The sequence below is a fragment of the Microcaecilia unicolor genome, chromosome 9, assembly GCF_901765095.1.
Source record: "Microcaecilia unicolor chromosome 9, aMicUni1.1, whole genome shotgun sequence".
Lineage (NCBI taxonomy): Eukaryota > Metazoa > Chordata > Amphibia > Gymnophiona > Siphonopidae > Microcaecilia > Microcaecilia unicolor.
In genome coordinates this window covers 84,463,074-84,478,293 of record NC_044039.1, presented here as the reverse complement: position 1 = coordinate 84,478,293, position 15,220 = coordinate 84,463,074, and the positions used below count along the sequence as shown (strand labels likewise).

Here is a 15,220-nt window from a genome sequence, read left to right as displayed (position 1 = left end):
GGAGTAGTCGCAGGAAGGTAAGGGGGCGTACCCGGCTCTGTCTCTCTGCGGCCCTGTGCAGAGTGTTCCAATCTCACCCAATAATTTCTAACTGTTCTCATGGTATTACCGATTTACAATTGGGATGGACGGGACCTCAAGTGGTTTTCTAGGCCATCCCACTGTGTCTAGGATCCACTATAACTTTCTCATTACAGACAAATATTTAACCTGCTGTTAAATACCTTCAAAGGCAGAAATATCACCAGCTCTGAGGTAATTTATTCCAGTAAAAGGAGTGGCCATGGTTAGAGTAATGGGCTGAAAACACAGAAAAAGCTCATCTAAGGAGGTAAAGCACTTAGGACATGCCTGCATAAGTCCATGTGTGAGACGTTAATTTTATTACAGGGTGCCTCTGTGGAAACATAAGTGTAGTCACCCAAAAGAATCCCAAAAGGCACACAAATTCTCAGGCACCTAGGGAAGGTACAAATGTCTGCATGTATCTACTTGTGTATTTTATAAATTCAGAGGTCTGCCACCAGGAACATTTACCTGCAGAACGGAGATAAGTAGAACAAAAAAAATAAAGATCTCCCAAACGCCACACACCAATCAAAAGGAAGAATGGGAGGAGACCAATCAAGTTCCAACAGAAGGGCAAACGTTTATCGAAATATACACAGCTAATTCAACAGTCCTGTGTTTCAGAATAGATCAGTGCCTGCTTCAGGAGTCAACAGTTCAGACCAGTGAGCAACACTGATTAAAATATTCAACAGTTCAAAACAAGGTTGCCAAGTTACACCATCTAGGAAATGGCAAACACCATAAAAATTGCAGTGGGCACTAGAACATCAATACACCTCCATCTCTGCTTGTGTCAGCGTGGCCACTGCTGCTCCTACTGTTTTCACCTCCTCCTCCTTACAGCAGGAAATGTCACTGCTGCAGCTCTAGAGAGCAAGAAGGAGGCCACTAAACAAGTGGAGATGGAGATGTATTGATGTTCTAGTGCCCATTGCAATATTTATGGTGCAACTTGGCAACCTTGTTTGAATTGTTGAATATTTTATTATTGTTGCTCACTGGACTGAATTGTGACTCCTCAGGCAGGCACTTCTCTGCGTCAAGTCAGCTGTGTATAATTCAATAAACATTTGCCCTTGTGTTGGAACTTGATTGGGGGAGACCAATCTTCCTTTTTTTTTTTTGGTTTGCTACGCGACGTTTTCAGCGTTCTTTTCTTGTTCGCTATAAGGTCTTTTTCAAGACCATCACCATCAGTTCCCCTGTGGAATTTCTTCTCTGACCACATTATACTACTGAGACTCCTGAGGCAGGCCTGTGGCCGAAATACAGATCTGTGTCGATGTCTACAATAAAGATTTTCAAATTTGATTTCTGTTGTTCCAGTCTCTTGAGTCATTGGTCCACTTCCCCTGATATCAGATAAGTATGCACCATCATGTTGGTATGCAAACTCTTGTTTATATGGCCAAACAAGTTTTTATAAAAGCTTTTTTTTTTTTTTTTTAAATGTAAAATGAGCTTTACACATGGAAAAGAGGGAAAAGACCTGCATATTTACCTCTTAAGCACGGTGCTTTAAGCTCATTTCTCAGCTACTCTCTCTATTAAAAATATAGATCTGACTCAACTGCCCTTACCTTTTCCCTTGTAGACAAGCAGACCGCTAGGCCCTCTGAAATCAATGGTGTCTCCTATTTTCAGGCTTTCTAGATACTGAGACATCTTCCCCCCTTCAGGAAACTTTGGATGAACTCCTCGGAAGTAAATCTGCATGATGTACAAGGACAAACCGGTGGTGTAATCGTCTGTTAGTGCACGGCATAAGACACAGGCTCCATCTACTTATTTAGCATTGCAACTGCACAGAAATTAAACACTGAAAGGGAAAGCTGTACTAGAAGTTGTTAGTTTTTGCTACTTTGGTCCAACTACATACATACAAATTCCATTTGCCATATTCTCAACCCAACCATAATGGAGGCAATACATGCAAATCTCTTTCATGCATATGCATTGTGGGTATTCTGAAAACCTGTCTGGCTGGGTGTGTCCCAAGGGACTTGGTTGAGAACCACTGCTTTAGAGGGGTCAAGAAGAGTTGAGCACATGGGAGAGAGAGTTTGTAAAGAGGAACTCCTTAACTGTTGTGTTTCACTGATTTAAGCTTCTATGCTGCAAAAATTGAAGTTTTTCTCTCACAGAGCTGCATTAGGTATCTTCTTGGGGGGGGTGGGGGGGAAGAGATATTTGGGCCCATTAAAGGTGGTCACTAAACCATTAAAAAAATTTGTCTCACACACTAAACATGCTGTCATAGCTTCCCCCCCAGACCAGGTTTTATCATATTGTTTACATTTTCTAATAATTATTTTGCCCCCCCCCCCCCCCCCCACCAACAGATTTCTCAATTCCTTTTGTATAATTCTTTCTAACTTCTGTTGGGTTGGAAAATATACATGGGGAAAGCATGCAGAGCATGACTCATAGGATTCTTTTCAAACCCCTTTGTGTGTACATGTAGGTTTTTAGAGGGGGGTAATTTCAAGAAATGTAGTTTTTGGAGGTGGGCAGCTGCAGGGAGAGGTTTTGGGGTTAGCTGAAGAGTTTTAGTGTGGGGGAGGGGTTAGAAGAGCTGTGTTTCTTTGCCTGTTAAGAAAATCTACAATAAAGCAATTGGATGCTCATCTCTCTGGAAGACAGACCATTTCAGAATATTTGGGGGTCCATCCAGACACAGTCAGTCTAGAAATGGTAAAAGTTAAAAGTTAAGACTACAGTGACTCTGCACAGGAAGAGTCATCCTACTGAAGGAGTGGAACGCCGGATACTACTCGAATACTCTGAGTACTACCCGAATACTACTGGACAACAGGACAACCTCATGTTTTTGTGCTACTGATGGACTTATACTTATGCACTCTACCTCTGCTTTTGGCTGTTTAGCCACACCTTATTACTACACTGAACATTTGTGCCTTATCCAGTTTTACTGTTTACTAACGAAAGAAGCTTGCTGTTTACTAATGTAAAGACAGAATGCAGGGCTTTTACACATATAGCTTGTAACAGTAGTTAGCAGGCATATACAAGACCAGCTTGCATGTAGCAACGCCATCTGAATAGACGACCTTGGAGGGTGCTGACACCCCCCTGCATTCCTGAATCCGAACCTTATCTCCTGTGCTAGAAAGGAGCATTGTGTGTGTGTGAAGAATAAGCTGCTAAGTTTCGTTTTTCCTTGCCCGTATCATTTCACTGTTATGACGTGTGTACGTACTGGGACTACAATTTTGTACTGTACGAACTACAACTGTTTACTGCGCATGCCAAATGTGATGTGTAAGGGCCTAGTGCGCAGGCCCAGTAGGGAAGTATAAATGTAAGTGTCAGGTGATTCGCGACACACAGTGTCCCGAGACTACTCGGTACTGTACACTTGCTAGCAATAAAGTTGCCTTGTTTGGAACCAAATTTGGCCTTTTGTCTTCTGATTCACTAGCCTGTTTCATTGGCGAGCCAGCCAGGAGTTGTTATCAAAGGGAAATCGGATTATATTCTTCCCCTCCCCCACTGCGGTCGGATCGGGTCATCGATCCCTCCCGAGAAGGTGGTGAGTGGCCACCGCTGATTTCAGCGTCCATCTCCCGGAGGAGGGCCCGATCAACTCCGCCTGACTGTAGAGGGGGCTGTGTGGTTCCGGCAAGGCACCTTTTTCTATTTCAGGGAGAAGCGTACGACGGCGCGGCCTGCGACCCCGGCGGACAGGCGAGTTATACTCTACGTAGTGACCGGCCCAGTAAGGACCGAAGAAGAGGCGTGATCACCCTCTTTTAGCCAGTGACTAGTACGGACTATTGGTATACGACTAGGTCCCGAAACTCACTAGGCTCCGACGACGAAACCGAGCGGCGAATGGGAGGGTTTCTTGTGGCGTATGAAAGTGTGTGACTGGGCTTGCAGTTCCAGGCCGGGCGACCGCGTCCTGGTCAGGCCGAGTGTTGACCCTTTTGTGTCTGGTGGAACGAGACCCCTTACTCTTCCACCGCCCCTTTCCCCCTTTGTCCGTCACCTGTCCTTTGGCACTCAGGTTAGGTATGGGCGGGGGTGGGTCTTTCACCGTTAGATTTAATGACGGAACACTTTAGCGAAGTGTTCGACCTAGATAAATGTAGCAGGGCCGGGATGATACAGAGATGTCAATTTATGTGGCCAGGGGCTAGGAATTGCCGAATGGCCCCGGAAGGGTCATTCGAGTATGAAAAAGTGGCGGCGGTCATGAATATTGTTATAGTTGAGGGAAACCAGGCTGTCCCGAGGACATTCCATACATAGAAGCGTGGTTGGATGTAGTCCGGGATCCGCCGGCTTGGGCCCAACGGAAGGTAGAAAAGGCCGCCCTCATGCTGGTAAAGCAGAGGAAAAGGCCGGGAAAACTAAACTAAAAACCCTGCCCACCTATGCCTTCGCTCTCCAAAGTTCGGCAACCGCTGCCGTTTCCGAAGGCCGCAGGGACCGCCCCCATACGGCCTACCGCCCCTAGCGCTGAAGCCACTGAGACCACGCCCCCTGCTACCATCGGGAAGGTAGGAGCCACGCCCCGTACGACCAACACACTTCCTAGAATGAAGCCCCCAAAGAAAACCCCAGGGAAAGTTCAGGGTTGGCCCGAGAAGAAGACTCCAAAGGCCCCGATACTTGCTACGGCGGAAGTATACGAGGATGACATTGCGCCACCGCCATATGCCCCGATATACCCCGACATCGCGAGCCTGGATGGAGGGCCCGGATAACGCTGAGGCTTTCGGGTCAGAGTCGGATGTCGGAGAGATGTCCCGTCCGGGCTCACCTGAGTCACTGGCCCCGCAACCATACGGAAGAGTAAACGGGTTGTGAAGAACATTACTCGGTTCCCCCAATCGATGTCCGCACAGTGCCCTTCCTTCGAGCAGGAAAGCGGGAGCCACCAACTTATTCCCAGTCGACAATCTACCACCTACACCCCTAACCCGGCGGAAGGAGGGGGCCAGCCCATTGAATCAATAGTTTATAGTCACGTTCCCTTCTCAAGTGCCGACTTGTATAACTGGGAAATTGCATGGGCCCGTCCTACGACCAGAAACCCGAGCAGTTGGTAGAGCTGGTGGGAAGGCATTATATACAGTTATAATCCGACTTGGGGGGGACCTTAGGCAGTTGAGCGCCCCACATCTTGACCACGGAAGAACGCCGCCTTTTACAACAAAATATGGAGCAAGCTGTCGGGATGCGAACCCTGCCCATGCCAACTTACAGAACCTAATAGAGACGGAGGCGCCCATCGCTGCCCTGCGTGGGGACTACCGAAACCGCTGAAGGCCAAACCTTTATCCGCCGATACCAGCAGGCGTACCTGGCCGCCTTTAAAGAAGGGGAAGCAGAAGGTTACCAATATGGGGAAAATCCACAGTGTAGTCCAACAAAAGGACGAGAGTCCAGGGGACTTCTTGAACGACTTATGGAGGCATTTAGGAGGCATAGCCCAATAAAACCCCAAAGACCCAAGAACCTCCCAACCGTGGTTATGAGTTTTGTTAGCCAGTCAGCACCGGATATCCGAAGGAAGCTACAGAGAACGGAAGGGTTCGAAGGATGAGCCTCAGTCAACTGAAAGCTATAGCTGATCGCGTGTTCGGATATCGCGACCAGGAAGAGAAGACGGAGGCCCGAAGGAATCGACCAGGCGGATGCGGGGAGAAAGCAGATGTGTTGGCCACGGTGCTGGAAGAACGGATGAGGTCTAGACCAAAGGGGAGGGGCAGAAGAACAAGAGGAACGCGGTCCCCCATAGGACGCAACCAGTGTGCAAATTGTCGACAAGAAGGACACTGGTGGGCTGATTGTCCAGAGGAGATACGGGACCACCCGAGAAAAGAGGGATCTTGGGACCGCACGAGAGAGGAGGAGTCCAACGACCGCGGCAGGGGGCCCCAGACGAGGCAGGGGCCGAGGCCGAGGAGGTCGAGGACGGGACGACCAAAGGGAATGGCAGATGGCTGTCGACGCTACCCGGGACAGTACCGCATGAAGGGACCGGGAGGGCAGAGTCCCCACTGACCCTCTGGTGGAAATTCGCGTGGGGACGCAGTTAATGAAAGCCTTACTAGACACGGGGGCCCAGCGATCTGTTATCACCACTGCCATAGCCCCGGCCACGAGAGGAAACCATACCAATTGTGGGGGCCTCGGGAAAAATCACTTGCAGCACCCCTTCTCAAGGAACGCCAAGTCCAGATCGGAGGGACGATGGTGTCTCATCAGTTCATACACATCCCCGGGTGCCCAGTCCCCTTGATGGTCGAGACCTACTCTGTAAGCTTCAGGCCACCTTGAAGTTCAAGACCACGGGTGAAGTGGAAGCCAGCTTTGAAGATCGGCCAGTAACACTTATCTGCCCAGTAAGAGAAGAATGGAGATTACACGTCACCCCAACCGCCGGGCCCGGCGACTGTCGATACGACCAGAACACCCCTTTTGCTCAGCAGAGACGGGCCATAATGGATGGGGTGCCTGATGTATGGGCAGAAGTGAACCCCGGAGGACTGGCCGTAAACGCTATCCCCATCTGGATTGAACTCAAACCAAATGCTCAAGTCGTCAACCAAGGACAATACCACATCCCTTATGCCGCTCGGCATAGTATGCAAACTCATCTACAGAAACTCCTTCAACAAGGGGTCCTTAAACCGATCAGATCCGCGTGGAACACCCCCTTACTGCCCGTTAAGAAGCCAGGAACATCGGAATACAGGCCCGTCCAGGACTTGAGAAAGTCAACAACCAGGTGGCCGACATAGTTGCTCTCGTACCGAACCCTTACTCCATTCTAGCCAAGTGCCAGCCCATAGCAAGTGGTATAGTGTCATCGATCTGAAGGACGCCTTCTTCTCCATCCCCCTTGCTGCTGATAGCCAAAAGCTGTTTGCCTTCACGTGGGAAGACTACAGACGGGAAATAAGCAGCAATTACCTGGACCCGGCTCCCCCAGGGGTTTAAGAACTCGCCTACCCTCTTTGGTGACCAGTTGGCTCAGGACCTGAAAACGTACCAGGACGAGTACGGGCCGGTCGTCCAATACGTGGATGACCTGTTGGTGGCCCGTGAAACGTACACGGATTGTGCAGAAGCTACCCTTTACCTCTTGAAAACCCTGGAGGCCCAGGGGTACCGGGCCAGTCGCAAGAAGGCCCAGATATGCGAGATCGAGGTCGAGTATCTGGGATTTCGCCTCCGAGAAGGAACCCGGAGGCTCGGTACACCCCGTACCCAGCCATTCGCAACCAACCCACTCCCGCGAATAAGAAGGAGTTGCGGGCACTCCTCGGAGCCGCTGGATACTGCCGGATCTGGGTCATCAACTTCGCTGTCCTAACCCAAGACTTGTACGCTAAACTGAAAGGACCTGAACTCGAGGGCCAAAATCTCCAGTGGGAGAAACACGAACTGAAAGCCCTTCAGGACCTCAAGGAGGCCCTTGTGGCCCCACCAGCGCTCGGACTGCCAGACGTGACTAAGCCGTTCCACTTGTTCATCGACGAAAAGAAGGGATTGGCACTTGGAGTCCTCACCCAACTGGTCGGCACCTGGCAACGGCCTGTAGCATACCTCTCCAAGGGCATGGACAACGTGGCACGAGGATGGCCGGGCTGCCTACGAAGCATTGCGGCTGCTTGTTTGCTGATACACGAGGCCAATAAGCTCACCTTTGGCCAAACACTCTTTGTGACTACACCCCACGCCATCCGCGGCCTACTCGAGAGCCACGGACCTAGATGGATGACCAACTCCCGATTGGTTAAATACCAAGCCCTCCTGTGCGAAAATCCGGAGGTGCGGATCCTGGACACTACTAACCTTAATCCCGCCACTCTCCTTCCGGCCCCTGAACCACCATTTCACGACTGTGAGGAGGTAATGGCCACAGTGCATTCTAGCAGACCTGACCTCAAGGACCAACCCTGGCAAGGGGGCATCACCTTGTTCACCGATGGAAGCAGCCAAGTAGTAGAGGGAAGTCGAAGAGCTGGCTATGCTGTTGTGTCTGAAGACCATGTGATTGAGGCTATGGCCCTGCCGCCCGGAACGTCAGCCCAGAAGGCAGAACTTATTGCCCTCACCAAAGCCCTCCTTTGGGCCGAAGGGAAAGTTGTTAACATCTACACCGACTCCAAATATGCCTTCCTCACCCTCCAGGTGCACGGAGCCTTGTACAAGGAGAGGGGATTTCTGACAGCTGAGGGGAAAGGACTTGCTAATGCCACTGAGATCTGCCAATTACTCGAGTCAGTATGGAAACCGAAGAAGGTGGCTGTGATGCACTGCAGGGCCCACACCGGGAGAACGGACCCTATCGCCCGGGGAAATCAGCGGGCAGACGACGCTGCAAAAAGAGCAAGTCAACTCCCTTACCCTTCTTGTTCCTCTGACCCTGTACTCGTTGTTCACCTCCCCACAGAGATACCCATCTACACCTCCCAAGAAACGGAATGGGCCCGACAAGAGGGCCTGGAGTCACGCAATGGTTGGTGGATACTGCAGGATGGGCGCATATGGATACCCGAAGCCTTGGCCTGGACGGTAGCCAAGGAGGCTCACGATCGCACCCACCTGGGCAGGGACGCTCTGGGGCGCTTACTCGAGAAGACCTACTACATCAACAAACTGTCCCTGTGGACCAAAAATGCTTCCAGCCGATGCGCAACTTGTGCTCGGAACAACCCTCGAACGGGGCCCGGTCCTATGCCAGGACATGTCCTCCGAGGCACAAGCCCCTTCCAAGTCTGTCAGATTGACTTCACACACATGCCCCCGGCCCGGGGCTACAAAGCTATCCTCGTCGTCGTGTGTACCTACACCGGATGGATTGAAGCCCAGCCTACCAGAACGGAAATGGCTAAGGAAGTCACCTCCCTATTGCTTCATCAAATCTTACCCAGATACGGTCTCCCCAAGCAAATAAACTCTGACAACGGGCCCGCCTTCGCCAGTGAAGTAACACAACAGCTCAGTACCAGACTGGGCCTCGATTGGAAGTTGCATTGTGCCTGGAGACCCCAAAGCAGTGGAGTAGTGGAGAGGGCTAACCGATCACTGAAGAACCAGCTAGCCAAGCTATGCCAAGAAGCAAAAGCCAAATGGCCCGACCTGCTCCCTCTGGCCTTACTGCATCTCAGGTGTACCCCCAAGGCTACCGGCCTTACTCCTTACGAGATGATGTAAGCTAGGCCACCACCACTACCCTCTTATCCCGACTCCTTGCAGATACAGGGCGAGAGTTCCTTAGTGAGACAGATGAGAGCATTACACGAGGTAGTGCAAGACATCCAGCAATACACTGAAAGAGTAGCTCCCTTGGTTCTCACCAGTCCCACACATCGGTTCAGGGTAGGAGACGAGGTATGGGTAAAAGAGTGGGATGACTCCGACTGTCTGAAACCCAAATGGAAAGGGCCCTCCCTTGTTCTCCTAACAACCCCAACCGCTGTTAAAATTGCAGGAAACCCAGTGTGGATACATTGGACCCGACTGAAGCCTGCTGCTCCTACTAGCAGCGCCCCGAAGCGTTGGACCACGCATCAACATCCTGACGCTCCACTACGGCTGACCCTAAGAAAGACGTGAACTGACAGATTCATGCCTGCCCAGCAACAGAAGCCCAGCTTTTGGACCCACTGCGTCTTCGGCTCTGCGTTCATTGCAGCCATCATCGTGGGCCTCATAATCTTCTTGCTGCAAAGGCTCGGATACCTCCCACCAAATATATAATGCTGACTCTACTCCTCCTCCTTTGCTCAGTCCCGAGCTATCCTACCACCCTGAGCAAGAATTGCACTGAATGCTTGCGCCTGGTGCGCCATCGTATAGAGGGAGGATATCACCTGGTTACCACCCTCATCCACCAGATGCAGCCCCCAGAAGGCGATTGCAAGCTTTTACCGGCGTGTGCCATCATCACCCCGGATGGCCTCCAACAGTTCCACAGATGCCTTCAAGGCAACCTCACTGTCTGCCATAGCCCCACCAAACCAAGATATTACAATGTCACCCTCAGTGTAGGACTCCCTGCGTATGTGGCTGGGCCCCCTGGAGTTGAAGGAGATGGCATTCTGTATTACGTCAATTCCACTCGCATTCTTGTTGGCGGTATTCAAACTGTGGCTACACTCACCTTTGATGTTTGTACCGCCATGGACAAACACCCTTGGTCTCGTAAGTGTGGAAGCCAAAGTTGGCGTCAGGCATATGTGAACGACCACAAGTATGTCTGCCCTTTCAGTCCAGACATGAGATGCTGCTCCCCTTGGGTTTGGCTCCCATGTGCTGGCGACACTCGAGCCTCGGGCTGGGAACGAGTATGTGCCTATACAGGTGGAGGATATACCGGATGCACCGGCCTGGGCGAATTTCGTCGAGGTATGGGTAATTATGTGTCCCTAGAGTGGCCCATCCGAGGCCATGACATGCCATGGAGAGGGACATGGGGTCTTGGCATTGACGGTGGAGGAATGGATCCGCTGACGTATATTACCATATACCAGAGCCTTGAAACAAAGCCACCCACACACTACCAGACCACGGTTGTCGGTTACCAGAATGTATTCGACGAAATTGCTCGCGCTGAAGACGCAGCGACTAAATTCCCCATCTCCACAGAAGCTCGGAACATGTTCCTCAATCTGGCTGAGAACATCGCCTTCACCCTGGGAATTACCAACTGTTTCGTCTGTGGAGGCACGGATATGGGAGAGAGCAATGGCCTTGGGAAGCGAAGGAGATCCGACAGCAAATGTGGGACGCGCTCAACACTACCAACATTACTTTTCCCCAGCGCCCGAAGCCGTATGAATGGGCTCTGAGAACTAATATCATAGGTACCCTCTGCGCTAGTCGAGCGCCATCGAAGCGTTATTCTGTACCTGTGGGAGATTCCGCTTGCACGGGGGTCCTACAGTTTAACGGTAGTCGACATACCTGGTGGCAGACGGACCACCTGCCCGCACCGGAGCCCATCTGGACTGAACCCACCTTGAACGCAACCTGGACACACGGAGGAAACGCCTCCCTTAAGTGGGTAGCCCCGGAGGGCTACTACTATATTTGCGGGCGCCGGGCCTATGAACAGCTCCCGGCCCGCTGGTACGGTACCTGTCTCTTGGGCACCGTCCGACCTAGTTTCTTCCTTCTGCCTCTGCGACTCGGCGAGACACTGGGCATCCCTTTGTACACGGAGAAGGGACCTGAGAACCGTGTCCGACGTAAACGGTCCTTTCTCGACACCAAACCCAAAGTCCAGATAGGAGACTGGAAGGACAACGAGTGGCCGCCAGAACGTATCATTCATTACTATGGACCGGCCACATGGGCTGAAGATGGTACATATGGGTACCGTACTCCTATCTACATGCTGAATCGCATCATCCGCTTGCAGGCGGTGCTTGAGATCCTTACCAATGATTCGGCCTTTGCCCTCAATATTTTAGCCCGACAGAACACTAAGCTTATTACCGCAGTTTACCAAAATCGCTTGGCTCTTGACTACCTCTTGGCCCAGGAAGGCGGGGTGTGTGGCAAGTTTAACCTCAGTAATTGCTGCTTACAGATTGATGACCAAAGCCAAGTCATCAGCGAGATAACTGACCGCATGGTCAAATTAGCCCACGTCCCTGTCCAAACCTGGAACAGCGCCTGGGATTGGACTTCCTCCCTGACCAGCTGGTTGCCAACTTCCGGGAGCCTGCAAGGCCTCCTCGTCACGGGTGGCCTGTTTTTGCTGTCCTGCCTAGTAATTCCTCTCTCTCTTCCCTTAGTTTTCAGGTGTCTCCGCTCCACCATGGAAAGCATCGCTGACCGCCGTGCTGCTGCCCAACTTATGGCTCTCCAGATGTACTCCCCCATTCCCCAGTCTGATGAAGCTGAAGATGAAGCACCTTGTGGCTGACGTGCACTTTTTCACCTCCTGAGTCTCTTAATGAGCCAATACCCTTGTGCCAGCATAAGACCGGCTACAAAGGGGGGGGGGATTCCGCTAGGGGCCCTCCGTCTCAACCCCGGCGAAGCAACCGACGGCTGCGCAAGGGCTTAGGGCTCGCTTGTTGCCTACCTCGCTAACTATTCTTGTCCTTTCTTTCCTTTTCAGGGTCCTTGGAGGTGATACTCTCCACCAGAATGGATGTTCAAGTATCAAAAGGGGGGAATGAAGGAGTGGAACGCCGGATACTACTCGAATACTATGAGTACTACCCGAATACTACTGGACAACAGGACAACCTCATGTTTTTGTGCCTACTGATGGACTTATACTTATGCACTCTACCTCTGCTTTTGGCTGTTTAGCCACACCTTATTACTACACTGAACATTTGTGCCTTATCCAGTTTTACTGTTTACTAACGAAAGAAGCTTGCTGTTTACTAATGTAAAGACAGAATGCAGGGCTTTTACACATATAGCTTGTAACAGTAGTTAGCAAGGCATATACAAGACCAGCTTGCATGTAGCAACGCCATCTGAATAGACGACCTTGGAGGATGCTGACACCCCCCTGCATTCCTGAACCGAACCTTATCTCCTGTGCTAGAAAGGAGCATTGTGTGTGTGTGAAGAATAAGCTGCTAAGTTTCGTTTTTCCTTGCCAGTATCATTTCACTGTTATGACGTGTGTACGTACTGGGACTACAATTTTGTACTGTAAGAACTACAACTGTTTACTGCGCATGCCAAATGTGATGTGTAAGGGCCTAGTGCGCAGGCCCAGTAGGGAAGTATAAATGTAAGTGTCAGGTGAATCGCGACACACAGTGTCCCGAGACTACTCGGTACTGTACACTTGCTAGCAATAAAGTTGCCTTGTTTGGAACCAAATTTGGCCTTTTGTCTTCTGATTCACTAGCCTGTTTCACTACCAACATCATCCCAAGAGCAAACTGGAAAGTCAGAAAGGAGTACCAAGCTTCTAGATCTACAGACCTAGGCAAAAACTAAACTGGAATGGTGTTCATAGGAAGACAGCTATGAAGAAACCACTGCTCTCCAAAAAGAACACTGCTGTCTGCCTCAGATTCCCCAAAGAGCCTCTGGAGAACACACCAGCCGTCTAGATATAAGAGGCAAAAATTGAACCTCATCTCAACTGTCAAGCATGGTAGTGGAAGAATTCACACTTGTGGGGCTGTTTTGCTGCATCATAACCTTTATGGAACCACAAATGTTCTTATCAGAAAATTCTAAATGTTTGTCCTCCACCCAGTGGCATCAGACATATTTGGGGTGGCAACAAGGAGGCAAGCCAAAGTTCCATTTCATTACATCATAAATCATTCCCCCCCCCCCCCCCCACCTTTAAATAAGCTATAACAGTCACGATAAGTCCCAAGGGTCTTCTATACATAAAGAATCCCTTTAGCTCAGAGGTGGGCAACCTTGAACCTCGAGGGCTGCAATCCAGTTGGGTTTTCAGGATTTCCCTAATGAATATGCATGAGATGGGGATGACGGGGTGGGGAGGGGGGAGAAGGTTTACGATACCACCTTTCTGTGGTAACATTGTGGTTTGCCTATTATATACAGGTATGTATTTTCTATGTGAGACAATAGAGGGTTCAATGACTTGCCTAGAGTAACAAGGAGGTGCAGTGGGAACTGAACCAGGTTCCCTTGGTTCTCAGGCCACTGCAATAACCATTAGGCTACTCCTCCAGCATGCACTGTCTCCATTATGTGCAAACAGATTTCACGTACATTCATTGGGGAAATCCCAACAGGGCTGTGGCCCTCGAGGTTGCTCTAGCTAGTTTCAGCCATCCAAGAAAGCTATCATTGTAACTATTTGCATTATTTCACAAAGTCTTCTATATGGGAGCAAAATCCAGAGATGCCAAATTACTCTGTTCCAGGAGGGACACCAGACTTTTTGGTCAATCCTGGTTTTAAAAATTACACCCCAAAGCAGAGTGGGGACTACAGTCTTATAATTCTACCCATTGGAATCATAAGAACAGCCATACTGGATCAGACAAATGGTCCATCTAGCCCAATATCCTGTTTCCGACAATGGCCAAGCCAGGTACTTGTGACCTGGCAGAAACTCAATTAGCAGCAACATTTCATGCTACCAATCCCGGGAAAAGCAGTAGCTTCCCCATGTCTGTCTCACTAGTAGACTATGGACTTTTCTTGCAGGAATTTGTCCAAACTTTTTTTAAACACAGATATGCTAACCGCTGTTACTACATCCTCAGGCAAAGAGTTGAATGAAAAAATATTTCTTCCTATTTGTTTTAAAAGTATTTCCATGTAACTTCCTCGAGTGTCCTCTATTCTTTGTACTTTTAGAACGACTAAAAAATAAAAATCGATTTACTTCTACTCGTTCTACACCACTCAAGGTTTTGTAGACCTCAATCATATCTCCACTCATCCGTCTCTTTTCCAATCTGAGGAGTCCTAACCTCTTTAGCCTTTCCTCATACAAGAGGAGTTCCATCCCCTTTATTATTTTGGTCACTTTTCTTTGAACCTTTTCTAATTCCGCTATATCTTTTTTGACATACGGCCACCAGAACTGAATGCAATACTCAAGGTGCGGACACACCATGGAGTGATACAAAGGCATTATAGTATTTTCGGTCTTATCCACCAATTCCTAATTCCTAGGATCAGTTTGCTTTTTTAGACACCGTCGCACACTAAGCAGAAGATTTCAGTGTAGACACCCAGATCTTTTTCTTGAGTGCTGATCCCCAAGGTGGACCCTAGCATCAGGTAACTATGATTCTTTCCAATGTCCATCACTTTGCATTTGTCCACATTAAATTTCATCTGCAATTTGGATGCTCAGTCTTCCAATTTCCTAAGGTTTTCCTGAAATATTTCAAAGTCTCCATGTGTTTTAACAAACTTGAATAGTTTTCTATCATCTGCAAATTTAATCACCTCACTCATCATCCCAATTTCCATATTATTTATAAATATGTTAAATAGCACCGGACCCAGTACAAATCCCTGCGGTACTCCACTGTTCACCCCTTCTCCATTGAGAGAAATGACCATTTAAATCTACCTTCTGTTTTATGTCCAATAACCAATTCCTAATCCACACCAGAACCTTTCCTCCTATCCCATTAACAGGGGGATGATCAGAAGCAAAGGCCGCCGCTAGAGGCTGTTAGCG

At 49.6% G+C, this 15,220-nt stretch overlaps 1 protein-coding gene across 1 annotated transcript in view; it reads right to left on the bottom strand.

Annotated features, from left to right (window-relative positions):
- Positions 1-15,220, bottom strand: part of LOC115478128 (NADH-cytochrome b5 reductase 3) — a 79,897-nt gene that overhangs the window by 15,015 nt on the left and 49,662 nt on the right. Inside the window, 1 exon segment of the mRNA XM_030215375.1 lies at positions 1,653-1,782. Coding sequence (XP_030071235.1) covers positions 1,653-1,782 — 130 coding nt within the window.